General features: G+C 45.1%; 1 protein-coding gene across 1 annotated transcript in view; it reads right to left on the minus strand.

Moving 5' to 3' along the window:
* SLC24A3 (solute carrier family 24 (sodium/potassium/calcium exchanger), member 3) overlaps positions 1 to 26,457 on the minus strand; it is a 457,509-nt gene that overhangs the window by 7,942 nt on the left and 423,110 nt on the right. The window contains exons 13-15 of the mRNA XM_004687143.2: positions 19,197 to 19,363; positions 15,804 to 15,918; positions 13,865 to 13,977 (exon numbers count right to left, since the gene is read on the minus strand). Coding sequence (XP_004687200.2) covers positions 13,865 to 13,977; positions 15,804 to 15,918; positions 19,197 to 19,363 — 395 coding nt within the window. The remainder of the gene's footprint in view (positions 1 to 13,864; positions 13,978 to 15,803; positions 15,919 to 19,196; positions 19,364 to 26,457) is intronic.

Genomic DNA, 26,457 nt, shown 5'->3' on the forward strand with positions numbered 1-26,457 from the left:
CCACTCTGCCCACCCTCCCTCAGTGGAGGCCTCTTCCAAGTCACTGGCCCTTGCTGACTCCTGTTCTCATCTGATGCTGATCTCTTCCTGCTTTGCCTGCATCTGTGCTCACCTGACGCTAGGTGGGTGTTCTGAGGGCAGACTGCTGGTCTTGGGGTTCCCCTCATTCCACACAGTCATGCGGAGCCTGACCCACCTGTCCCCATACCAGTCAGAGTCTTTGAGGCCAGGGATGTGTGATCCCCACTCACATCTGACTGCATACACCTTGCACTTAAGAGTTAGAGAGAGAGAAAGACAGAACAGAGAGACAGAGAGGAGAGGGAGGTGGGAAGGGGGTGGAGACTAGGAGTGAGAAGCAGGAGCGGAGAGCTAGAGAAGAGTCTGCTTATGTAAGGACCTGCTTTATGTTGGTCACTTTGTTGTTGTTGTTGTCAAGCAACACAATCCGAAGGCAGCAAAACAAATCTTTTTTTTTTTTTTTTAAATTGAGGCATAGTTTGCTCTCAGAGAGGTACACACATCTTCAGCGGACTCCTGCTAAGTTTTGACAAAGCAAGTACCCACGTAAACCACTGAAAATACAAAGTATTTCCATCACCCAAATAAATTTTCTTGAGTGCAGCAAGTCTCAATTCCCTCAAAACTAGTCCTTTTTGGCAACTTAAGTCAGAAAATAATAACTCCCAGGGGCCCTCTCTGTTGGTGCAATGGGGTAAAGCGCAGCACCATGAAGCTCGCTGAAGCCACCTTACCACGAGTTCCATCCCCACCTGGAGGTGACCCACGTGGCGCAGCAGACCTCTCCTGACCCGCCCACTGCTCCCTTCAGCAATGTACTTCATCATTCTGCCTGTTCTGCTTCCCACTCTGTCTCTGGTGAATCATCTCACCACTCCTGCACCTCTGGCCTGTACCCCAATTCTGTAAACATAAATATATAAATCTAGATAACACTTTCTCTGCTCCCTGCCTCCCAAATGCAAGGTCCATTAAGTGTAAATGCAGGAATCTCCAAGGCACGCCTCCTAGGAAAGCCTGCAAGGAACAACTGGATTGCTCAGCCCTGACATTAACATTGTTTCTTTTTTTTGTTTTCAAAAATATGTATTTTCATTCTTCAAGTCCCTCTTGGCAGTTTTTGCAGAGAAAGCAGAAGACTCGCTGGCTCCAAAGTTAACAGGAATTTGGTCCATGATGTACGTACATTTTTAGTATCCGTGCACACAGGGAGACCCACTTATACCTGGTTTCATGCACACAAACCGGTTCACAAAAAAGTTTACTGAATCCTATACTTTTTGAGGCTTCCAAAACCCTGACCTCAAAAAATTCTTACTTGCTCCACATTACAGTTAAAAATCTCTATGGCTTGAGATCAACTCCACCCAACCAAAAAATTCTTTAAGGAAAAATATGAAGCCTCTAGATTTTTGCTAATTTATTCATAACTTGGAACACATGTTATGTGTCACTTTGCATTTTCTCATGTAGGTAATTTGGACATCTGTTTGGGTGTAGGTTCCAAATGGATATCTAATCTTGACATGATGTTGTAAAATATTACTAGGTGGGGATCTCTAACCTTGAACAAGTAAATAGGCCAGAAAGTGAATAAGCCTATAGAGAGGAAGCACTTCAGCAGCACTGGTGCCTAGTTGTTTCCAAAGTGCTTCCACAAACACAGGGTGCATTTAGTTCTGGGGGCAACTCTGTGAGGTAAGGAGGGTGAGTTCTGTTTCCCCCAGGGGAGCTTGAGGCAGCTGAGACTCAGAGAAGTTAAGCACTTAACCAAGACTGTGAAGCTAGGAAAGAGTCAACTCTGCACTTAAGAGTTGGGTTTGACTGTAAATTCTAGACGGCTCCTTATACCTGAATGGAACAGGGTTAGAAGAAGTATGGTTTCCCTGTTGCTGCTAGGAACCCTCAACAGCCTTTTCTGCCTACCATTTCTGTAAGAGCTCTGAATGAGTGTGAGAGCCGCAGACGCCAATGTAGTAGATTCGACAGGGAGCTGGTACACAATCCCTCGCAACTCCACCTGCCATTTTGGTGGGATCAGCTGCCTCCCACCTGTGCCTGACATTTTTCTGAACAGGGAAGCGCCCCAAGGCCTTCCACCATGGCTGTTAGGAGCGGTGGATAAATACCCTAACTTCCCTGCACCTTAAAGGGATTGTTCTGCAGAGTGGAGGAGTGTACACAGGTTCCCAGAGCTTCCCCAAGCCAGCGTCTCATCTCCAGCCACCCCCAGTGGCAATGGGCTTGCTAACTGACCTTCCCCGGCCCCTTGCCTCTGTGGCTCACTCTCCTACTAGGCCTTCCTGTCCCTCCTGAACCAACTCTTCCCCTGAATGCTTGTCCCAGGACTGAGTGGTTTCTGGAGGATCTACTACTAATAGAACAGCTTCAGACCTTGGAGACCCAGCTATGTCCTTCCATGGGTCCTGTAAAAGACCCCACTTTCCCTCAAATAGTATTTCATTTTCCTGATACCTGAAACTTAGTGGTCGAGGTTCATCCTAAGGTGATCAGTAGTGTCACTGTAGCTCCCAGGGGTTCTGTTAGAACAACTTTGAGAAGACTCTCTCATTGCAGTGCCATCAGACTATGTGCACAGGACTTGTCCAAACTGGCTTTCTAGACCGGCTCTGGCAGTGACCTCTGGCAGTCTGTTGACTTCTAGGGTGTCAAATGTGGTCAACTGAAGTTCCCACCTTACTGGAGGTGGGGAAAGGAAGAGCTGTATAGCACCTGCTGGCCCTAGCGGCTGGGGAGGTGGTTTCAAAGGAAGGGAAAACCTTGCTCTGTTGGTTGGAACAGGTATTAGGCATCTGATTTGGGAATGCTTGTAATAAAAAGGTCAGAAAAAAGGACTGGCTCATGAATTCACCCCACACACAAGTCCTCCATGGGGCCTGGGGGCTGAGGCGTGGGGGCAGCTCCCAGAGATAGGCACAGCAGAGATGGCATCCATGTGATTCTACAGGGGGGCCATTTGGCTGGGGGGAGGGTTCTTGGGGGAGGTGATGGTTCATTGACAGAGTAGACTTGCCTCCTCACTTGCTTTCTTTTAATGCATTTCCAGACCATACCAAATAGCATGCCAAGTGAATCATGCCATTTCTAAAGTCCTCATGGTACTTAGAACAGAATCCAAGCTTCTCACAATGGCCAACAATTTTTTTTCTTTTGTAGAAGAACTAGGGTGTAGGCCAGAGGTAATTGTGTGGAGGAGGCAGGGGTGAGAGGATTCACCAGAGACAGAGTGGGGGCAGAACAGGCAGACTCACTGAAACACACTGCTATAAGGGGAGCAGCAGGCGAGACAGGTCTGCTGTGCCAGGTGGGCGAGCTCCCTGGCTGGGGATTGAACTCAGGCTGTCACAGTGTAGCGCTGAGACTTAACCCCTAGGGCACCAGGGAGGTCCTGTCAAAAAAAAAATTGGATGGCCAAGTTCTTGCCTCATCCCAGCTCCACACCCCATTAACTGATGCTCAGGGGCTGCCTTGCAGTCAGTCACCAAGGCCTTTTGGTTTTCTGTTTCCTCTTGCTTTGTCTCCCAAGTTTTCTAGCTTTACTGCTGTGACTGAGGCACAGGGAACCTGGTCTCATCCTCCCTCTCCCGTTAGCATTTTATGTCCTCCCTCTTTCCATCGACTTATGGCATGCAAGGTGCTTCTCTTCCTCTTGGCTTGGTCACTTGGTATGCCCTGGCAATGGGATATCAGTGGGCTTCACACAAATGCAGGTTTGAAGTATATTTCTATAACAGTTGGTCTCTCATGCTCCTGCCTTTCATCACAAAAACAACTTGTCTCAGGAAGTCACTGGTCCTGAGAAGATAAGAGACACATAGAGTAGGTCTTTTGGAAGCCTGGAGCCCAGCCCAGATTGCCAAATCCTGTCCTCTCACAGATGCATGAATGAGGAATGCATAATAGTATACATAGGCTACTGAGCGCTGGGTGGTCAGGTACACAGCTTGCGGCAGCAACAATAACGGATACAAGTATTTGCTGTTTCCTCTCCTGCAGGGCACAGACCTGGGTTTGCTGCAGCCTTGTAGGATCTCCGCCCTTTCTCCCCACAGTTGTCAGAATCTTCTTTCTCAAAGGCACTCAGGATCACACCCCTCCCTCCCTGATGCCCTCCTTCAGGTTACCACGGCCTTCTGTGCTGCTAGCCACAGGCCGCTCTCTGCTCCTGGCTGGAGTCCTGCCACTCATCCCTCTACATGTCCCCACTCCATGCTGCACACCATTCTCCGGCCACAGAAGCTGCCCTTGAATCCTTTGGGGAGAGAGCTTTCTTGTATCTCGGTCTTCCATGCTGTTCCTTCTGCTTGGAAAACATCCTCTCTGCCTCTTTATCTGCTTGGCTCCCCGTAATCGCTGATTCTTGAAGGGAGTGTCACTTCCTCACAAACACTCCAGGTCACATGCGCACAGCCAGCCCTTAGGAATGCATGCACCCCGCTGTGCCCTGGTACTGAGAGCACCCACCCCTGCCTTCTCCCAGGGGAGCAGTTCCATCAGCACAGGGCCGTGTCTGCTCACCGCAACATCCCAGCGGCCATCACCATTGCACACTGAAGTGTTCAATCAAAATCTGATCAGGGAGAGAGAGGCAGAAGGAGGAGGAGAAGCTCTCTGATCACCTCTTCTTTTCATCTCTGTGGACTCTGGCGTCAGGGGGGCTCTTGCTTGGAGAGGGAAAAAGGCAGTTTCCCTTCTTTCCTCCACTGTTTCTCAGACTCATTTTGCATTTCTAAATCCTCCGCAGGCATCTGCATGTTACCCTGGCTTCCTACAGCCCGTCTGATGACTTTCTTAGTTCTGTGGAACAGACATTCATCAGCATAATGGGACAAGAAATACTCAGTTTCCAAACTTTGAATTTTAAAATATGTCTTAGTTTGGACACTTAGGTAGCTCTCTGGCTTCTGAGCAAGCCACAAGTACTAACAAATGTCAACATCTGTAAGAACAGATTCATTTCTCGCTGTCAAATGCCTGGACCCAGTACCATGCACAAAACAGCTGTCTTGGTGGTAATTATCCAATAATTATGACTTGGAAATCTCATCTAGTTGAGATGGAGAAACTGCCTCAGAATTGCCAGCAGGTCTCTTGTGAGGAAGGAGAGGTTATTAAACCCACTGGCGGCTCAGTTCTGATGTCAGAAAGGCAGAAAGATGTCATGGGTTTACACTACACTAAAACGAAGGAGACCGCTGAGTGTACTTTTGGAAATGAAACCTCTCACGGGAAAAGCTGGAGGCAGAGATGAGAGAAGATCAAAATGCTCGTGCCAAATAACTCCCTTCATTTGCTTCTCCATGAATATGGAACTATTTTTCCAAACGACTTCTGCATCTCAGCATAAAGTTACAGTGTTGTCACCAAAATGTGGTTGGATGTGGGCACTGGAGGGTCTCATGAAAATCAGAGAGGGATCCAGAGACTGAATAAATGCTAATGGCTCCTGCTGCCTTCCACACACTCGGTTCTTTTTTGTTGTTCACAATTCAGCGCAGAATTTACTTCCCAGTCCATTTAATTCAGAGTGATATGTGGCCCCAGCCACTCACTATCACACCCCCACCTCCTTGTCTTCCTAAGGCATTTACTCGCTGATGTCAGTGAGCCTGTGGATTGTCTCTATCTTCTCCCTCCCCCATTGCTGGTTATAGGCCGGAGGGTCTAGCCTACTTTATTGATTCCATGCCCAGCACCTTGCCAAGTTCCCGGCACATAGTAGGTGAACAATAAACATCGATGGAGGGCCTAATTCTTGTCCTCTTTAGTTGCTGTCAGGATTAGATGAGACCATGTCTACATGGTGTGCCTAGAGAACTGAGCACATAGTAGGTATTCAATGAAAAATTAGCTATTCTTATTCCTTTTAGTTTGCCTGCTGTTCTTCTGTCAGGTCAGTCTATTCCTTCACTCTGCTCTGTTCACATGTCTCCCCGGAAAAACAAAAGATGTAGTTTGGCTGAACCAAATACAGGGCCATTGATTTTGTTCTATGTTACTGAGCACAGAGGTATTCTCTACAAGTTTCCCAGAAAATGCAAGTCCACTGTTTTTGATGAAAACATTTTTCTTAAATTTTTTTTTTGATAATTCAGAGTTACTACCATGAATATATTATTTTCTTTTACATCTCAGTTGTGATCCCTGTGGGCTTCCCATCACCAAATCACCCGTGTGCCATCACCATAGTCCAGTGCATTTCCTTCCCCCCACCATTTTTGATCCCCTTCCCACTCCACCCCCACAAAATGTCTCAGTATATAGCTGTTCATTATTATTATTATTTTGAATATGTTATTTAACTGGGCTAAAATAAAGCAGAGTTCTCAGGAACTCTGATGCAGGAGGGGATTTTTTTTGTCCCTACTACTGAAGAAAGAAAATGTATTCTCTATTTAGATGAGTGAAACACCGTGCTGCATGCAAGGTGGCCACAGCTGGGGCGTGGACAGAAAATAGGGAGTGAACAAGACCTCTCGGTCACACTCAAGAAGCAGGTGTGGTGTGGTAGTCACTGACAGATGAAGTGGGGAGTCTGTGGGCTCTCAGTGATGTGGTGAGGAGACTCCAGCTTGGGTGGGGCTGCAGAGGAATAGCGTGAGAGGATTAGAGGATTGGGCATGTGGTAGGACTTGGGGCATGCTCTTTGGCTCTAGAGATTTCGCTTTTGTTGACTGTCCTCTCAATTAATAAGATCAAGATATATGAGTCAAATGGGTAAAAAGTAGTCATATAAAGAATGCCACTGGGGTGGGAGAGTGGTTTTATAACTGCCATTCTCCTGACTGAGCTCGCCTGGCCCCTGCTTCTTGCCCATTTACATTTTAGTTATGACCCAGTTGGGGTGAAGGCAGAGTTGGAATTATATATATATTTAAAGAGTAAGTTTATTAGAAAGAGGTAGGAGAGGAAAGGACACTTGCATAGGCACAAGCGGACAGGAAGAGCTGCCCAGAGTTGGAAATTCGTACAAATATTTTAGTTGGAATGTTTCTTGAGAATGAAGAGGATCACTACTTCTGAAATGCAGGATGCTAAAATGCACAGCTAATTAGTTGAAACAATCGTGGGACACCTAATAACTCCCAAGTTGTGAGTATTACTGAAAAATAAGACAACTCAAAGTTTTCCCTCTGATTTTTGTTTAAAGATTTATTAATTGATTCATATAGAACTAGGGTACAGGCCAGAGATGGGGAGGGTGAGAGGATTCACCAGGGACAGAGTGGGGAGCAGAACAGGCAGATCAACGAAGTACACTGCTGAGAGGAGCAGCAGGCAGGTCAGGAGAGGTCTGCCGCGGGAATCGAACTCATGCAGAAGTGGCTTAAGCTTCTTAGTGCTGTGCTTTAACCCGCTGCGCCACCAGGGAGGGCCCTTTCCTCTGATTTTTTTAAAGATCAAACTGAAATCTCCCTTTTTAACAAGAGAGCACCAAGACAACTAGGGATTCACAGACAAAAGAATGAGTTTGGATCCCTACTTTATGCCATCATGAAGTAGGGTCCAACTGCAGCTTCAAGAGCTGCTTATAGGTGATATGACTGAATTTCTGCTTTCAAAAGAGGGGCTGACATTGGCTGTTTGTATCCCTGGAATAAAACGGAGAACTCTCTGGCACTGGGTACAGAAAAAGTGGCATTTGGAGGAAAACACACTGTGACACACCTGTCTCGAGTCTTCCCACCTAGGGTTCCTCAAGAGTATTCCTTCGTGGGCCACCCAGAAGATCCTCAACTGGAAGTGGCCCCTTTTCTGCATTTCCCTTTCACCTTCCAGATTAAAGAGAATTGTCAGCCACAGGACTAGAAGTTCTCCTTGTATAGTTCTAGCAGCATCACCAAACTATGTCATCTACAGATGGAAAACATACTTTGGGCCAAACATCAATCAGGGCCTGAGTTTCTGACTTCATGATGTCACCCTGTTATTAGAGTTTGGGACCTGAAAAGGCTGTGTTCTCATGTCTGTGGGTATCACTGACTTGAGAATTACATTTCATTTTTGCGTACTAAAGAGTGCTGGGATCATGTCAGAAAGGGAAGGAGAGAGGCAGAGCAGTAGGGGATTATTTATGGCAGACAATGTACCTGTTGGAATTAGAATTTCAAGCCTGACATGTTCAATCTGGAAGATTTACTTCACGCTGAGGTTTGAGTTTTGCTTTTGAAACTTTTCGATCTACCTGCCCTGAATGTACCCCATAATCCCAGTAAAGAAAGATAAATAATGGTTCTGAGGACATTGAAGGGCTTGCCTTCTCTGCACCTGCTTGTCCATCCCACCTGGATAGAGTTGATGGGGTAAAAATCTAGGACTCATGGGTTGACTTTTAGGTTACTAACTTTCTTTTCCTCTTTTTGCTGCCTGCTTTTTAGCTACCTGAAAAGACAAGAGGTTGCACCCATTCACATAGGCCTGTATTACTTCTTTGTAAATTTAATAAGTGGGAAAGTGAAACAGAGGAATAAACCAGGTGAATTGTTAATAGACTTAACAGATCCATACCTGATGCTCTGACCTGCAGAAAGGGGAATGGAATTCTGGCAGTTTGGGCTATCAATAAGATGGGCCAGGAAATGAGATGAGAGACAAAACACTTTAGAAGAGCTGGAGGGAGAGTTGAACACAAGGAACACTAAGGGACACTTAGATAATTCCTGCAGTAGGTTACGCCAACTGCAAAACTTTTGCTCATAGTGGGATAAGCAAGCTGGAGGCCTGTGCTCACTGAACCCTAGGGGAAGACTGAATAAAGAAGATGGTATTCTCCTTTCCTAACCTTTACTCCTGCACCATTCTGTCCAAAACAAAGGCTGATCACATTTAAATATATATATAGGTTTGAAGGGTCACCAAAGTAGTCTATACATGCCCTCATCTATTATCTTAGAAATAAAATTTCCCTCCACTTTTCATGAGAGCTAATGCAAATGCAGTCGCAATTCTAACCACAGGTTCTGATACTCAACACTTTCTTTGTGGCTGGAGTGTGTGTAGGTACAGACTCTTCTGTCCTGAGAAGCAAACCCTCACAAAGGTTCTCGTGGGCAGAATATGAGTGAACCACGAAATTACCCCCAAACCTCAGGAATGAAATTAGGACAAATTAAAATGCAAGGAGTTCTGTCATTTTGAAAAATATTAGGTAGGCATAACATGCTTCAAAATATTCATAGTCTATAAAGCAATTGCAACTCTGGGGAAAATGATCAAGAGAATTCACCTTAATATAGAGGCTGACTTACGTACAATATTTATGGATTGTCCAAAATCTGTAATATTGATGTGTAAGGATGACTGTGGTATCATTATTTGTAACAATAAAAATCTTAGGTAAAATTAATGTCTAACAGCAGCAGCATGATTAAGGAATTTTGGCATCCCCAGAAAATAGGCTGCCTTTGAAATTGATGCTTCGAATGGGAATAGAAGGGGGTTTTTTGACATAAAAAGAAATATAAAAAAAGAAACATAAAAATTTACAGTGCAATCTCAGCTCTGTAAATCAACCTAGAAAGAGAAATATATGCTGAAATGTTCATAATTGATGTCTGTGGAGTGAACTATGTATGATTTTTCTTCTGAAGCTACAGAGGTTCACGTGCACCCACGAGTCATATGTGGCTATATTCATTTAAATAAATTAAAATAAAATATTAAAATTCAGTTACTCACTTGGACCAGTCATACTTCAACAGCTTAAAAATCTCATGTAACTACAATCTACTCGACAGTACAGCTAGGCATTGCTGCCCTTACAGAAAGCTGATGGGGCAGTGTTGTTCCAGTTTTCTCTCATTTCCTATGAAGATTGTAAACTATTCTTATAACACAGGGCACAAAGAGTAAAGTTTCAGATTAGTTGTCTGTAGAAAAAACCCAAGAGATACTTTAAAGTGGCCAAACAAAATAAAGCAACTTGAATTATAAGGGGCAACACAACTTTCATGGGAGAGTTGAAACACAGGAATAGTTTTGCTCTCAGCTTGACGACAGGGAAATTGTGTTAACTACAAGGGACAGCCCACATGTGACCCAGAAAAGGAGCTCAAAGAAGCACAATTGGTCTGGGAGGCCCAGGAGACTGGAGTGGGAGGGGAGGGTAGCTCCTCCCATGTGCTCTGGTCAAGTAGCAGAGATAAGCCCTACCATGAGGGGGTAGGTGTGGGGGGTGCCTAGGAAACCTGCAGCCCTCCAGCCCCAGTGAAAGGTTATTTAGAAACCCCTGTTTAGATTCTGTTCTCAAAACAAAACTCTGGCTAACACTGCAATTGCTCACTGACATCAGTATCTTCTTACCTTTCTGGGCACATAGCTAAAGAACATTCTAGATGTCCTTGCCTCTAGGTGGGAATCTATCTTGCCTGAATTATGGGCTGGAGCGGACAAGACACATAGGCCTCATCACAAAATGACCTGCATCACCTTCTAAGCCCTCGCTTTCTCTGCTTGTTACGTGGTTCTTAGAGAAGGACTCCAAGATGTTAGAAGTCGGTGGTGGAACAGGTCCCAATTCCTGAGTTTCTGCTTGAGGATTCCATGGGAATTGGCAGAATAAAACATTTGACGTGAATTTTCAGAGAGAAATAATCCATTTTTTTGGCTACCTCAGTGGAATTTTGGGGTTACCTAGAATATAGCAATAGTTATATTTATTCTGGCAGACCGAATTCTAATTTAACCTTCGTGTGAAAGGTGTTAATGTAGGTCTTAATCCCGTGTGTCACCAGGAGGGCCTGGGACCATGATGGATCCTTGGCTATTCCTGAAATCGTAGCCTTCTGTTGGTTTTCTGATGCTGATGGATGATGTTGTGTAAACTGGCAGCAGTGGCGAGCACTGCTTTGGCTTGTCAGTGGTGCTGAGTAGCCTCATGTTACACATCTGGTGTCTGTGCTGGGAGTCTGAGGTTTGTTATCACAACTACTCATGCCTAACTGGCCATAAAAGTCTTAGATTCCAGTGGACTTCCCTGGACAGAGATCTCTCCTACATGTTCTTGCAATTCCGTACTTGCGAGAATGCCCCCTGTGTGACCGTGTGGTAAGACCTGGAAGTCTGCATCTAATCTCTCTTGACTTCTTTTCTAAATACTTATTTATGTATCATACAGAAGTGGGGTACAAGCCAGAGGCATGGGTTGGGGGTGACAGGATTCACCGGAGACAGAGTAGGGAGCAGAACCGGCAAAATGACTGAAGTACACCGCTGAGATTAGGCAAATTGACTGAAATAAACTCCTGCAATTTCTCACTGACATCAGCATCTTCTTACCTTCCTGGGCACATAGATAAAGAACATTCTAGGTGCCCTTGCCTCTAGGTGGGAATCTATCTTGCCTGAATTATGGGCTGGAGCAGACAGGACACATAGGCCTCATCACAAAATGATTTCAAACTTTCTAAAAAAATTTTCTAAATCCATGTATCATGGAAGTTTGAACTATACTGCTGATACAGGGGGCAGGTCAGGAGAGGTCTGCCATGCCACCTCACTGTCTGGGGATCGAACTTGCGCCTCAGTGGCTGTGATAGCTTCACGGTGCTGTGCTTTAACCCATTGCTCCACAAGGGAGGGCCCTCTCTTGACTTCTGATGCATTTTTTTTTCCTGCTACTTTTATTCCACATTTTTTGCTACAACAAGCCTAGCCAGGCCTATAATCTGCTATTGAGTCATGTAAGTCCTCCTGGTGATTCCATGAACTCAAGAATCGTCAAGGGAATCATGAAGTGCTTCACAAATGTTTCTCTGGGAAAACAGCACTCGTACTTCTGTCTGGAATTTGTATAACTTACTACCATCTATTGACATTAGAGCATATACATCAAGCCCTTGTGACTTTGTTTGATGTGAGTCCAACTACAAAGCTAATAACGATCTGATTCTTTGATGAATTTGAAGATCATCTAGAACCCTGTGATCACCCAATGGATGAAACCCTTTCAATGAGGGACCAACTTGGATGATATTCCTTCAGTGTCTCTCTCTTGTATGTATCACTGACCATGAGATAAAATGGACCCAACGCACAGGTTCAGGACAAGGGTGAGCAAGATGTAAATAAATACTATGAGATTTCTGTTGTTGGATTTCCAGAACTCCTGAATGGAGTAACAATTGATACAGACCTGGAAGAGCCATCATTTAAAACTGGAAGGGAGTTGGGGACAGTATACATTTGAGGCCAAGAAATCTGCTGGAGGAATGACTTCACAGGGAAATGTGGGGTACCCTCAGACATCTATGGTGTGCTAGTTGGTGCTACTCAATGTCAGGCCAGTTAGGGAGGTAAGATATTAAAGCACATTGTGGGGACCATGAAACCCAACCCTTCTAATAGATAATTGCTTTAGTGGAGGCTAAATAGTACTTATTCTGGGCTTAGGACCCAGGATTAAAACTCCTGGTTGTTGAATATTTCATAAATGTCATAAAAACTTTTCTAAATCCATGTATCACAGAAGTTTGAATGTCATAATTTATTATGAATTACCAATTGAGCATTTTGCTGATCTGACCCTGCTTGACCTTACCCTGCCAGCTCACACTCTTCTGATTACAGGGGACTTCATTTTCTCTCCATCACACCAAGTGCACCTTTGTATCAGGGCCTTTGCATTGCTTTTCCATTTGTCTGGGGTGATTTTGCTCTATTTCCCCATGGGTGATTCATTCCAGTAATATTTTAGCTTACAGTCATTCTCTGAAGCACCTTTCCCAGGTCCTCCAGTGAAAATCACTAAGCAATTTCATAGACAACAGAGAAGAACTCCATCTGGAGCCTACATTCCGCTTTCTTTCATTTCCTTGTGTCTGTCTTAACCCTCTGGTGACATCTCTCAGTGAGCAGGTAACCACATATGAACCAAAAACATATGGTCTTTCTGTATTACAACCCACTTCCTGAGCTCAAAGAACCATTAGCGAAGCAACTCCAAAGACAACCACCATCTGACAAAGTGAGTCAATGTTTTCCACAGAATATACAATTACCTACAACACATTATACAGAAAGACTGCGGGAACACGCAGCACCCAGGTCTGGCTTGGGTGTAAAAACTTCATGCTGTCACCTTCTGGATACAGGGAGAGATCTCTTCTCATGGTTTCTCCCTCAGTCTTTGACAATGTTGAGGACAGGAACTTCCATTAGCAGGGGGGAACATTTGGGCAAGTTGAAAAAGAGTATGAAAGCCTACCTGGACCATCTGATGCCGATCTGCAAATCCACTTCAAGGCACAATCAGCCTAGCCTAAGGAAAAGGTGCCAGGCCTGACTGTGGCCATATCCTTGGCAGAGATGGACTTTGGATTTGCACCCTTACTAACATGAATATAAATATTCTGTATGCGAAAATATACTGTAGCAGGGACTGCCAAATTTCAATTCATGGACCAAATCCAGCCCACAACCTGCTTTTGCACAGCCTATGAGTTAAGAATGATTTTTTACATTTTTAAATGGTTAAAACAACTAACTCCTAATATATCTTAATGCATAAAAATTATATGAAATCAAAATTTCAGTTTATAACAATAAATCTATATTGAAACAGCCACACTCCTTTTTTTTTTTTTTTTTTGCCCTGGGCTGTTACAAGGTATAAGTGTGGAATAATTATGACAGAGTCTAGGTTATTTACTATCTGGTCCTTTTACAAGAAAAGCTTCAAGGATGTGAAGAATTTATTTCCTCCTCTTCCCTATTATTCCATAACCTCATTTGCCCTGAACAAAGTCAAAGGGCCCAAGGTTACCAAAAACAAGGGTCCATGTAGCCCTGGTTTCAAAGAGACTCATGAAGAAATATCACTTACATAGGAGCCGTAGTCCACAGCCAGGGTCTGCAAGGCCCACGGGAGACCCAGACCAATGAGAATGTCAAATACATTGCTCCCAATGGAGTTGGACACAGCCATGTCCCCCATGCCTGCAAAGATAAGAAGTCATGAGTGAGGGAGATGACATTAGGGAGCAGAGGGCCAATTGAGCCTTTAATGTGACAGTCAAGGCACAGTTTTCCTAACTCACTATTTTGTTCACTCCCAGGTCACCAATGTAGAATGACGTCCATTTTATTTTATTTTTTTTAAAGATTTGTTTATTTATGCATACAAGAACTGGGGTACAGGCCAGATATGTGGGGGTGAGAGGACTCACCAGACACAGTGTGGGGAGCGGAACAGGCAGATCCACTGAAATACACTGCTGACGGGAGCAGCGGGTGAGACAGGAGAGGTCTGTGGTGCCACGTGGTCACCTCCCTGCCCGGGAATTGAACTTGTGCTGCAGATAGCTTTATAGTGCTGTGCTTTAACCTGCTGTGCCACCAGGGAGGGCCCGACATTGATTTTAAGTCAAAAGGCTAGTCTAGGCTAGGAGAGAACAACATCACACCTTATTCAACAGTTGACTTTGCTTCAAAGATGTAAATGTGAGAGACTCAAAAACCAGACATGATTCTGAAAATATCACTATAGAAAGGAACAATTCAGTACTATAAATTTACTCATCAGCTCACCAACCCATACACTTCAATGTCCTCTCCCAAATGCTCCTGGCTATATTCAATTCTTCTGAATAACAATTGAGAAATATTAAGAAAAATAATGGAACTGGTGGAATTTCATGACGATGGTTAAAGGACACTGTGCTAAGCTTTATAGCTATAAACTGTGTTGGTTGAAAACAAATATCCTTTAGCACAAATCAGGCCAACAAATTATAGTGGTTGCTGGGGAGGGGCATGGCCATCTGGGATGGGAAAATGTGAGTTTGGTTTGGAAGGAAGCACAGAGGAAGGGTCCGTCATACACTTAAGAATGGCCTCTGGCCACTGCCACTGTGATGGGTGCCACAGCTGCAGCTGGTAAAGCCTTTGGCTTAGCCTGTTTCCTCACCATGGAAAGGGTGCATCATTGTTCTGACCTCAGAGTTGTTATTTCAGCTCACTAAGGAGATTCCCCCAAGCTGCTCTGCCCAGAGAGGGCACTCAGCAAAGCAGTCCATCCACCACTATTTTTTTTTTTTAAAGATTTATTTATTTATGCATACAGAACATGACACAAGCTATCAATCTCTATCGACTGACATAGTCCAGACAGAGACGGAAGTGCTCTGAGAAATCAGAATTTTCATGCTTTATTTCAGCTCACTAAGGAGATTCCCCCAAGCTGCTCTGCCCAGAGAGGGCACTCAGCAAAGCAGTCCATCCACCACTATTTTTTTTTTTAAAAGTTTTTTTTTTTATTTTTTAAATTATTTATTTATGCATACAGTATTGGGGTTCAGGCCAGAGGTGCAGGGGCAGTGAGAGGATTCACCAGGGACAGAGGAGGGAGCAGAACAGCCATACAGATGAAGAACACTGCTGAGGGGAGCAGCAGGCAGGCCAGGAGAGGTCTGCTGCACTATGTAGGTCACCTCCTGGCTGTGTTCGAACTCATATTGAGGCAGCTGTAGATAGCCTCATGGTGCTGCGCTTTAACCCACTGCATCACCAGGGAGGGCCCCATCCACCGCTATTTCTAATAATAGCACTGTAACACAACCTTCAGAAGGGGCTGCTGGCACTGCCCATGCACCGCTCTGCCTTTCTCAAGGGCGGGACCTTCTGGCTCCTTGCCCTGTTCTTGTGATGCCAGGAAGCCTTTTGAACAACACATCCTTCCGAGCCAGGATTTGGTGTCCTGGTAATCTCCCCACTCCCCCAATGACTTCCTTCTCTCCCCATCCTCAAGCTACAGGAGGCCCTACCTTGTCTGGCCACGATGAGGCTGGCCATGCAGTCGGGCACGCTGGTTCCAGCTGCCAGGAAGGTGATTCCCATGATGACATCAGGAATTCCCAGAGTGTAACCGATGATGGTGACCTGGAGGAAGCAGGAAAAGGCGCTGAGCTGAGAGCAGCGAGAGACCCACCTGCTCTGGATCCTCAACCTGGCACGAAAGGCCATGATCTGAGCAGTGTCTCCTGGGGACGGTAGCTGCTCTCCGACAAGAGGGTGGAGAACACGACAGAGAGCAGAAGGGGCAGCATGTCAGGGGACAAGTTATGGAGCCAAGTTTTCCAATCAAATTTGGCCTTTCTCATTTGTTCCTTTCAGGCAAGGCAGACAGCATGAGGGAGGGGAATGGGGCTTCTGGAAAAAGGGAAGAATGGGTGAGCTCAGGATGGTTGTGGGAAGTCCGGAGTGGATGAGAGTCATGCTAGCTGAGAGTCTGAGCTCCTTAGTCCTAGATGCATGAATATCTAAGAACTGGAAAGACTAGCTGAGCACCATCTAGTCTTGTATGAAGTGCTAAGCTGCTGACTCCTGTCTTCTCTTCCCTGAACCTTGGCAAACGCCCCTCGGTCTGCATCGTCTGCGCAGTCATCACTCTCGGTGACTGAGAGCTCAGGCCGTGGAGGCTTAGCTTAGTTAATTTGCAGCAAGATAAGGAGTGTGCTAGTATTATCTCCATTTTCTGCCTAAGGAAAACAGGCTTCGGGAAGTGTTTGTTTGCTGCGGTCAGGCAGTTAGTCTCATTTTACACAGCAAGCAGGTGTAGCTGGAGGCTGGAGACAAGCCATACCTGAGAAGCTATTTCCATTAAGGACATGAGCCCCTTCTCACCCGCAAGGTCCAAGTGAGAAAATCCTTTCCAGTCCAAAGGGAATGCTAGTCAAGTCCTTGAGAGGTCTGGCTCTGCCCTTCTCCAACCAGACCATGCACCTCATGTTCCTTTGATGCTGAATTGAACTTGGGTGTGCTGGGGCTGCACTCTCCAGGAGCAAAGTGACACACTATTTAATGTTCTGAGGAGCCCTTTGTGAAGTGCAGCTACAAGTGTGCTGGCCAGTCCTTGTTTTTCCCTTCTAGTCCTCAGTCTGGCCCCTGTAGGCATCTGGCTGGGATCACTAGGGCTTGGCTTGGAATGGCATTGCCACCCCTCTGCTCCCAGGTGTTATTACTGCGTTTGCAGGTGAGTCTGGGGAGTTGGGAGCCAGTTCTCCAGGTAGCTGAGCCCAGGTCTCTCATTTCTCCTTGTCCTTTTTTTCTTTTTAAGATTTATTTATTTATGCATACAGAACATGACACAAGCTATCAATCTCTATCGACTGACATAGTCCAGACAGAGACGGAAGTGCTCTGAGAAATCAGAATTTTCATGCTAACTTATGTTCTGACCTCCCTTTTTTGTAATATCAAAATATTCTAAGCAACCATCAGCTTACAGCCAGATTGCCTTAGCCTCATAAGGCGCTGCCTGGCTCAGGTAAGCAAGCACTGCCCAAGACAGGAAATTGCTCTAGAAAGCAAAAAATAATATTACAATTAATAAAAACAATTATAATACAATCAATATTGTAAGACAAGGCAGTACTAGAACATGCTAAAAAAATAATTAAAGGTCTTTTACTGCCCGGGCCAGAACCCAAATCTTATCACTCTACTATATTACTTAAGCTTTTATTGCTCAGTCTTTAAATGAGGAATCTTAACTATCTCCCTTAGTGATTTATCTACCAGAAAACTCCTCCAGCCTAGTCTTTGACCTTACTTTACCCTCTTTCACAACTTCTCCTTGGCTCACGACCTCACCTTATCCCCCTTCACATCTCTAGCCTAGTCCTCAACTTTACTTTAACCTCTAAGATGTCTCAATGAGAATGAAGATCATTAAATAGCATTTAAGGTTTAAAGGGACTTTCTTTTAGCCAATCAACACTGTAGTAAATATAACAATGTTAGCCTTAAATTTTATGAATTTATGTACCTATCTTAATTTTAATAGATTGATTTTAAGAATAATGAATGTTATATCTCAGCTAAAGGGCAATACGACCCTAAACTGTTCTTATATAAAAAAAGAGATGATTGTAATCTCTCAGCCCAGTTCATGTGCTGATGTCATCCCACTGCTTGCTCCTAATGTATAAAATAAACTTCTGCTAAAGGCATAACAGGAAGACTTGCACCCAACTCTGATTCCCGTGTCTTCCTCGCTCCCTTTTCCCCTTTTTTTTAGGAATCTCCACTCACTGATGCCGCTCCCACCTTGAGACCCTGCCTGTTCTGCCCCCTGATAATCCGTGATCGGGGAACAAAGAGTCCCCGACAAGAACTGGGGTACAGGCCAGAAGTGCTGGGGTGGTGAGAGGATGCATCAGAGACAGAGTGGGGAGCAGAACAGGCAGACTGATGATGTACACTGCTGAGGGGAGCAGTGGGTGAGACAGGTGAGGTCTGCTGTGCCATGTGGGCGCCCTCCTTGGCCGGGGATCAAACTGCTGAAGTGGCTGCAGCTAGCTTCACAGTGCTACATTTTAACCTGTTGTGACACCAGGGAGGACCCTTGCTTCTCCTTTTCTTCTCTCTTACTCTCAGACATCTCTCAGAATTTCTTTAACCACCCAGAGGAAAACAGGAGGATGAATCTCAGACTGGTGGGCTAGTTTGGGTGTGATGACCCTAGAATAGCAACACTATTCCCCAAATCTGGAACAAAGCAGGCACTCAACGGACATACAACATAAAAATGTTCCTGAATACAGGATGAGAGAGAAAACCTTGGCTAGAAGATTTAAGTTGAAAAAGAATCAGTTTGTGATGTTGAAAAGTTATAAACGAATTGTGATAGGTTTGCAAATTTGCTATTATGACCTCTATAAAAATCTTTTCATAGTTTATTTTTTTAACTCGAGTTGAATTCTCAGAATTCATATTACATTTCTGTCCAAGATGCAAGCAAGATTGAAGCAGAGATCCATCATTTTGTCATGACTTTTAAATTTTGCCCAATTCCAGTTCTGCTGAAGCAGTCTTAAGCAGGTGATGGGTTCTGGAAGGCTGGGTTTCCTAAAGTGGCCAATCCCTGAATCATTACTTTAGTTTCAGAAGGGACTCTGCTAGGTCATTCACTAGCAGGCCAGCAGGCTCATTTCTGACTGATGAGACTGAGACCCAGCTAGGGGCAGTGACAATGACGGATGGGATTACCACTTGCCAGCCACCCACACCTTTCCTCCTTGACTCTGCTCTTCTTCTCTCAAGAGTAGAGAGTCTATCGCTACCGCCCCCACTGATACTGGGCACCGCTATGGAATGTGGGTGGGATGACAGTCTGTCACTTCCAAGCAGGGCCACAGGGTTCTCCATACACTCACCATCCACACCATCATATAGGAGAAAGCTGCAATCCACAGTGTGGAGGAGGCAAATGTCACCATGAACCATTTCTCCCAGCGGGGCTTGTTGCAGTTGGGTACAGTGAAGTATAAGACAAAACTCAGTGGCCAGGTGAATGCCCATTTCACTGTTTCCAGTTTGCCAGCTGGGAAAATAAAAAGATGAAAAAATGTCCAGTTAGCTTTATTTCTCTGCTCCACCAGCCTTCACAATGTGTTCCCCAGACCTTACACTGCAATTGTTGGCGTGTGTAATAATTCTTACCATAATGCTCTTTTCCTAAACGATTTAAATGACTTTTCAACACGAACAAAAGCTTGACATATAAAACCAAGCAGAATAAAGTTACCCACCGCCCACCTGCTAGTTTTCTAACTAGCAAACACTGGATGAGTCACTTCTGAGTAACACGCGCTGGGGGTGGCTTAGCTAATGGGGTCAGTGGGAAAGCATGAGGACGATTTTCAGGACACAAATGGATGGGGGTGGGCATAGTGTGTTGGGTGGGGAGCTGGAAAAACCATTAATCTGCCTTGTTGTTTTCTCCCTGAGGTTAGCTAACGAAATCTTCCCGGCGGCAGTGGTCACAGCGCCATCTAGTGGAATTATTAAGTATTGTCAGCCTCTACTCACTGAAATTGGAAGGGAATAAAAATACTGCTTGGGTGTTTGCATCCCAAGCTGACAGGGATTTGCAAGCTGATCATTGTGTTCTGGTCCTATAATCACCTGATGGCATGGACAAGAGATGGTTTTGTCACTGATGATGTGATCCTTTATATCTGTTCTGTCTAAACACTGAGTATCAAAGGCACATAAATTTTAATTTTGGGGACTACTTTGATGCGAGTTCCTTGTGCTCTCAGAGATGACAGATGTATTAGTTCTCCTTTTACCTTCATCACCATCCTGCTAACAGTGCTGACTCATCTCTAGTAAACACACACACACACAATCACACACACAGAGTATATGCACACATGCAACCCCTTTCAAAGGAGATACAGAACATCTCCATGTTCCAGAAAGCTCTCTGTGCCATTTTGCAGTCAATTCCCTGCCCACCCCAACCCAAATTAGTTTTCCCTGTTCTTCAGCTTCCAGTAAGTGGAATCATGCAGAATCTTACAGTGTGTTTTGTGGCTAAATTCCATCAACATAGAGATTCATGTGTCCCCAATAAGTTCCTTTTAAAAGCTTCCTAGAGTTCCACTCTATGACTATACTCAGGGGATGTTTAAGGATGTTTAAGGACGTTTTGATCAACTTCAAGCTGCCCTACAACTGTGGTCCCAGTGAGCTACACTATTCGGCCTAGGCATGTTGTAACCCATGCCATCAAAGTTTGTCTAATTACACTCAAAGATGTTTTCACAAAGATGAAATTGCCTAATGGCACATTTCTCAGAATGTATTCCCTTTGTTAAGTGATGTCTGACTGTACATGATATGTTCATCTTTACATCTATGGATGGGAATTTAGATAGTTGCCAGCTGTCAGGCAGAACAACTCAAGTAACTAGGATCCTTCTAGTATAAGCCTTTATGTGGACATTCATTTCTCTTGGGCAAAGAGCCAGAAATACAATCACTGAGACACAGGGTGATTTTATAAGAAACTGCTTAGCAGTTTTCTAAAATGATTGTTCCATTTCATTTATTCCCACTAGAGCTAAGCAGGCACTTTAAATTACTTTTTGAATGGTGATGAATACAGTGTTTAACACAATTTATTTCATAATTTTATACCAGTATTGAGCACTTTTCCAATTAGCTGCAATGCATCTTGTTAGATTTGAGATTTGGAGATGGTAAAGTGACTGATGAGAACATTGAGTAAACATTGGCTTGGATTATTAAGCAAGAAGACTGAGAGTTTTTATGTGAAAGGGCTTTAGATGCTGCAGAATCCACAATATTGACCGAAGCCTGGATCCGAAATACATGGTGGAACTGTGCATGTTCCTGTATCTTCCATGTGCTGATAAGTGGTTTATCTCTCAGGGGCTTTCAAGATCTCTTCACAGGCCTTCCAGTCTTCCTGATGCCGTCACACAGAGAGGGCTGGGGGCAGGATTAAATACACACCCAACCAATGTAATAAAGAACAACATGGATGGAAAGAGAAATCACTTCCATTGGCCTCTTTCTTATCCTTCAGAGAACAGAGAAGAAAAATGAAGTAAAAATTAGGACTCTAGGAGCTTAGATAATGCTATGGGTCAGGAGTGGGTAAGTTACCCACTGGCAACAGTGGATAAGTTTTAAGTCCTTGCACTCAGATGGTTTCAAAAATTCTGACTGGGCACTGAGAGGGCATCCTATCTAGAACACAGTTCTTACTATCCTTTAAAATGATAGAGATGCTGGGCTCTCCCTGGTGGTGCAATGGGTTAAGGCACCACATATGAAGCTCCCCAAAGCCACTCCAGCATGAGTTCAATTCCCCACCAGGGAGCTGACCCACAAGGTGTGGGAGAACTCTCCTGACCCGCCCGCTGCTCCCCTCAGCAGTGTACTTCATTGATCTGCCTATTCTGCTCCCCACTCTGTCTCTGGTGAATCTTCTCACCCACCACGCCTCTGGCCTGTACCCCAGTTCTGTAAGAATAAATAAATAAATCTTTTTAAAAAATGATAGAGATGCTTAAGTCAGAGCTCCACTATAGCAAGAACAAAGCAGATATTCAGTGAGTGTCACCCTAGCTAGCTCTAACTATAACAAATAATAACTCCTTGAACAAACCAAGTGAGACAAAACTGTGCTTTCTAAATGCTTTTGAGAAACAGGAGAAGGGAGATAAGACTTGTCTATAAGTGGATGAGACTAAAATTCCACTTTTGAATAATGGAAAAAACAATTTCCTTTTCCCCTTTGAATCTAGAGCAGTTTCCATTTGCTTTACTGCTATCTACAGCACACTGGGCAACCTGGGAATAGCTTGTTTATTCTTTAGCAAGTATTTATTGAGCACAGAGTGCTACTCTGTGTTGGGAGCTGCTCCAGGTGCTGAGGACAGAGCAGAGAATTAAGAAAACAAAACTCCCTGTGGTGGACCTGGCCCGCCTGAGGTCCTGTGATGGCAGAAGGAGGCCAGCAGCTGGGAGATGAGGAAGGCGTGTGAACGGGAGATGCTGGGTCTACAGCAGCTGCCTGAGTGTGACTTGGCTCTGAAAATCCAGGGCCTGTTCCTGTTCCACTCCTTGTAAGGTGTCTTAGAAAGCTCAATTCTGGGCCCTCCCTGGTGGTACAATGGGTTAAAGCGCAGCACTGCAAAGCTAGCCTCAGCCACTTCATGCAAGTTCCGTCCTAGGCTGGGAGCTGACCCACATGGCGAGGCAGACCTCTCCTGTCTCGCCTGCTGCTCCCCTCAGCAGTGTACTTCATCGATATGCCTGTTCTGTTCCCCACTCTGTTTCTGATGAAGCCTCTCACTGCCCTGCACCTCTGGCCTGTACCCCAGTTCTGTATGCATAAATAAAAAAAATCTTAAAAAAAAAAAAAAAAAAAAGATGGCCCTCCCTGGTGGCTCAGCGGGTTAAAGCACTGCACTAAGAAGCTTAAGCCACTTCCGCATGAGTTCGATCCCCACCTGCCCCGGAGGAGCTCCACATGGCATGGTAGACCTCTCCTGACCCGCCCGCTGCTCCCCTCAGCAGTGTACTTCATTGATCTGCCTATTCTGCTCCCCACTCTGTCCCTGGTGAATCCTCTCACCCTCCGCATCTCTGGCCTGTACCCCAATTCTGGATGAATAAATAATAATAAAAAAGAAAGCTCAATTCTATGGGAGTAAGAAAAAGTCATCTTTCAGTATTTTCCATGAATGTATAAATATGTTCTAATTATACAGACAGCAAAACTGCACATTGTTTTTAAAGGGAAAATATAGAAAAAATGAAACATAATTCCACCAAAGATAAAACATATTTGGTATATTTCTTCTGGGTCTTTTTTTCTATAGAAATGTGTTTATCTATCTACATTTAAATGTTTTTCTTAATAGCCAGTCAACAGTAACACTTTCTTCATTTAAGTGGTAAGAATATATATATGTGTATATATATTTTATTTCTATGTATGTGTATCTACACACACAGGCAATGCATAGGTGTGCATAATATACATACATACATCTATTTCATCTATGTATATATGCAAACTTAAATACAGGGCTTTGTGCAAATTAAATATATATATATACACACACACATATATGTATATATATATACACACACAGCACATTCTGTCAAGTATCCAGTGCATATATAAACATGCTATATGCACACACATGAACTATACATGTGCATCCCATGCATGTGTGTACAAGTGTCTCTAGGCAGTGCACTTACATGGATGCTTACACGTGTGCTTGCTCATAATGCTTAGACAACACACGTCCATACGCACGTGTGCTCTACATGCTCACTTCTGACTTGCTAATTTTACTTATTATATTCAAATCCTGGAGAGAAGGCAGCAGTTGTGCAACAGAAGCACAGGAGTTGGTGCCCTTGCGGGAGACTGTGCCCTCACCATGTAGAGGGATTTCCTTCAGGCTAAGGAAATTATTGGACAGGAGTCCAATTTGGGGACTCAGGGCGCTCTTCTGCTGGCTGAGGCACCCCTGCCTGCTCAGCGCTGTGCTGTGAGCATTCTCTCCTGGGCTCCCTTGACATAATGCAGGTTCCCATTCAGGAAGTCGGGGTGGGGCCTGAGAGTCTGCATTTCTCACAAGCACCCTGATTACACCGATGCTGCTGAGTCTTGGGGAACATTATGTCAAGGGGAGGCCCATCAGCCTGCTGGACACTCAGCCCCCAGCCCGAAGTGGAAGTTTCTCAACAACTAATGGAGGGTACAGAGGGTCATTCACATGAGCCCATTCTCTGTGGCCAAAGCTGTCTCTGAATTAGGTTTCTATGTGCACCAGAATAACTGTAAGGGTCACCAGTGTGAGTGCAGGATTTGGGCCCTTTGTCATCCCAGAGGTGGCCCAAGACCCAGCAGTTTCGGTGTAACCAGGGTGCTTGTCAGAAATGCAGGCTCTCAGGCTTCACCTTGACTTCCTGAATCAGAACCTGATTATGTCAAGGGAGCCCAGGAGAGAAGGGCTGGGGACGAACTTGGGGTTTCACCTCCTGTCTCGGCAGCTCAAGACCCTGGAGTGAAGCAGAGATCCAAGGATGGGGGACCACGATAAGCGTCGATTCTCCACTTGTGTCTGTTTCCAAAGGATGCAGGGGACTCAGGTGGGGTTTCTGAGCCGACACCTGCAATAAGCAGGTGCAATAAGCAATAAGACTTGTGGCTGGAAGTCTGGGAGCCTACAGGTGTGTAACCTGATCACACAGATGGGGGCTTCAAAGATAACTTGAAACCTCACTGTGAGTCAGGAGCTGATCTTATGTAGGAGAGAATTTGGAACAAGGACCCAAAGGGGCCCTTTTATTCCACTAAGAACTGATGCTCAGGTATGGGAGCCAAATATTGTCTGTTGGGGCATGGGAGGTTGGCACTCAGGGCACCCCTACCCCCAGGTTCCAGGAAGCCAATGTAGCACTTGCTATTTAGGGGCTCTTCTAGTGTCCCCCAGTGCTTCTTTATCAGACTGGCAACATGAGCATTTCTGGGGCCTGGCTATGGGATGGCAATGAAAACAGGGCCTATGGAGGGTAGAGTGCTACCCCCGGGCCCCAAGATTCTGCTCCCTGATTCTCAGAACCTTTGAGGAGGGGGATCGACAGTCCAGGACCAGGCTGTGCTGCATTGCAGAGCTGACCCAATGGGAGTTTGCACAGGCACATGGTCTGATCCTGTGATCATGAAGTCCTGTGAGTCCTGATCCTGTGAGTCCATGAAGCAGAGAACAAGCCAGAGAGGCAGACCGGCCTGCTGCAGCTGTGGTGGCAAAAGGAGTAGGAGCCACATGATGCGCTGTGATGGCCCCTGGACTAGGAGCCACTTGATGAGGAATGAGGGTGGTCTTCAGAAACAGTGGGTAGCCCTTCACCAACAGCGAGCAAGGAAACTGGATCTAAGCCAGAGCAAATAAGCTGAATTCTGCCAACAGCCCTGCCCACAATGGGATTATGGCCGTGTGAGCCTCTGGGAACGAAGCCAGGCCATGCCAGGCCTTGACCTACAGACCTGGAGCTAGTCAGTGGCTATTGCTTTAATTAAGCCTCTAAGTTTGCATTAATCTATTAAGCAGCAATAGAAAGCATAAAGATTTGCAATGGAGGGGTGAGTATCTGATCATTTAATCCTTAACATGTTTTAGTCTTGGAGACAGAGAAAAAGGTTGCGAAGAAATATGGTCAAAGCCGGCAAAATGGATGAAAATCTGGGATACCCTTTTCTACCAAGACAACTGCTCAACAAGGAATTATTTAATGCTGGCTGGGTGTGTTGGGAATATGGGTTATGGGACTGTGGGTGAATATTTTGGTAAATTCTTGAGAAAGCCGAGGTCTCAGGAGCCAGAGAGGGCTTACAAGCAGCTCTGGTCTGAGTTTTACTTGATGCCACCAGAACACAAAAAATGGGGTTATTTCTTACACCCAGAAGTAACACAGGACTCTGACACTTCATACCACCACCCATCAGTAAATAGCTTTTCAAGTGGATTCAAGGATCCTTCTTCAGACTTCTGAGCACTCCTACACATTCAAATACCCCGCAAAACTGCACATGTTAATGAACTTTTATCCACTTGACAGTGAATGTGAACTGAGCCAGGATTCTTTCCTGAATAGCCACACACTTCTGGAATATTTAATAAATAGAAAACTCTGGACTCAGTTCACCTCTCCCTCTCGTGGTGGGGGGGCAGACAGGGTGACTGGAAAGGCCAAGTATCTCTTAGGGGCAGAGGTTAGGGAAGAGGGACATCACCCTGGCATTCTCAAGGCTTTTATAAGCCTGGCCCTTCCTTTTCCAGGTTGCAGGGAAATTTCCTTGGCCAGCCCCAGAGGGTAAGAATGAACTGGGTTCAGGGTGCTTTTGCTCTGGTCTAAAACACCTTAGTATCTGCCTGGAAGCAGCGGGAGGGACCTGAATGGGACCAATGGGCAGGAAGCAGGAAGCAGGAAGCACAAGGACCATGTGGGAGGGGCTGTGTCCCCAGGGTTGGCTTCAGCAGGACACACCCCCTGGCTGGGTGGAGGTGGGAGAAGAACCTCTTGTCCTAGTCATGAAGTTATCCTGCCACAGGGTCATGTGCATTTTGTCATTAG

The sequence above is a fragment of the Condylura cristata genome, unplaced genomic scaffold, assembly GCF_000260355.1.
Source record: "Condylura cristata isolate star-nosed mole 26May11 unplaced genomic scaffold, ConCri1.0 scaffold00022, whole genome shotgun sequence".
Lineage (NCBI taxonomy): Eukaryota > Metazoa > Chordata > Mammalia > Eulipotyphla > Talpidae > Condylura > Condylura cristata.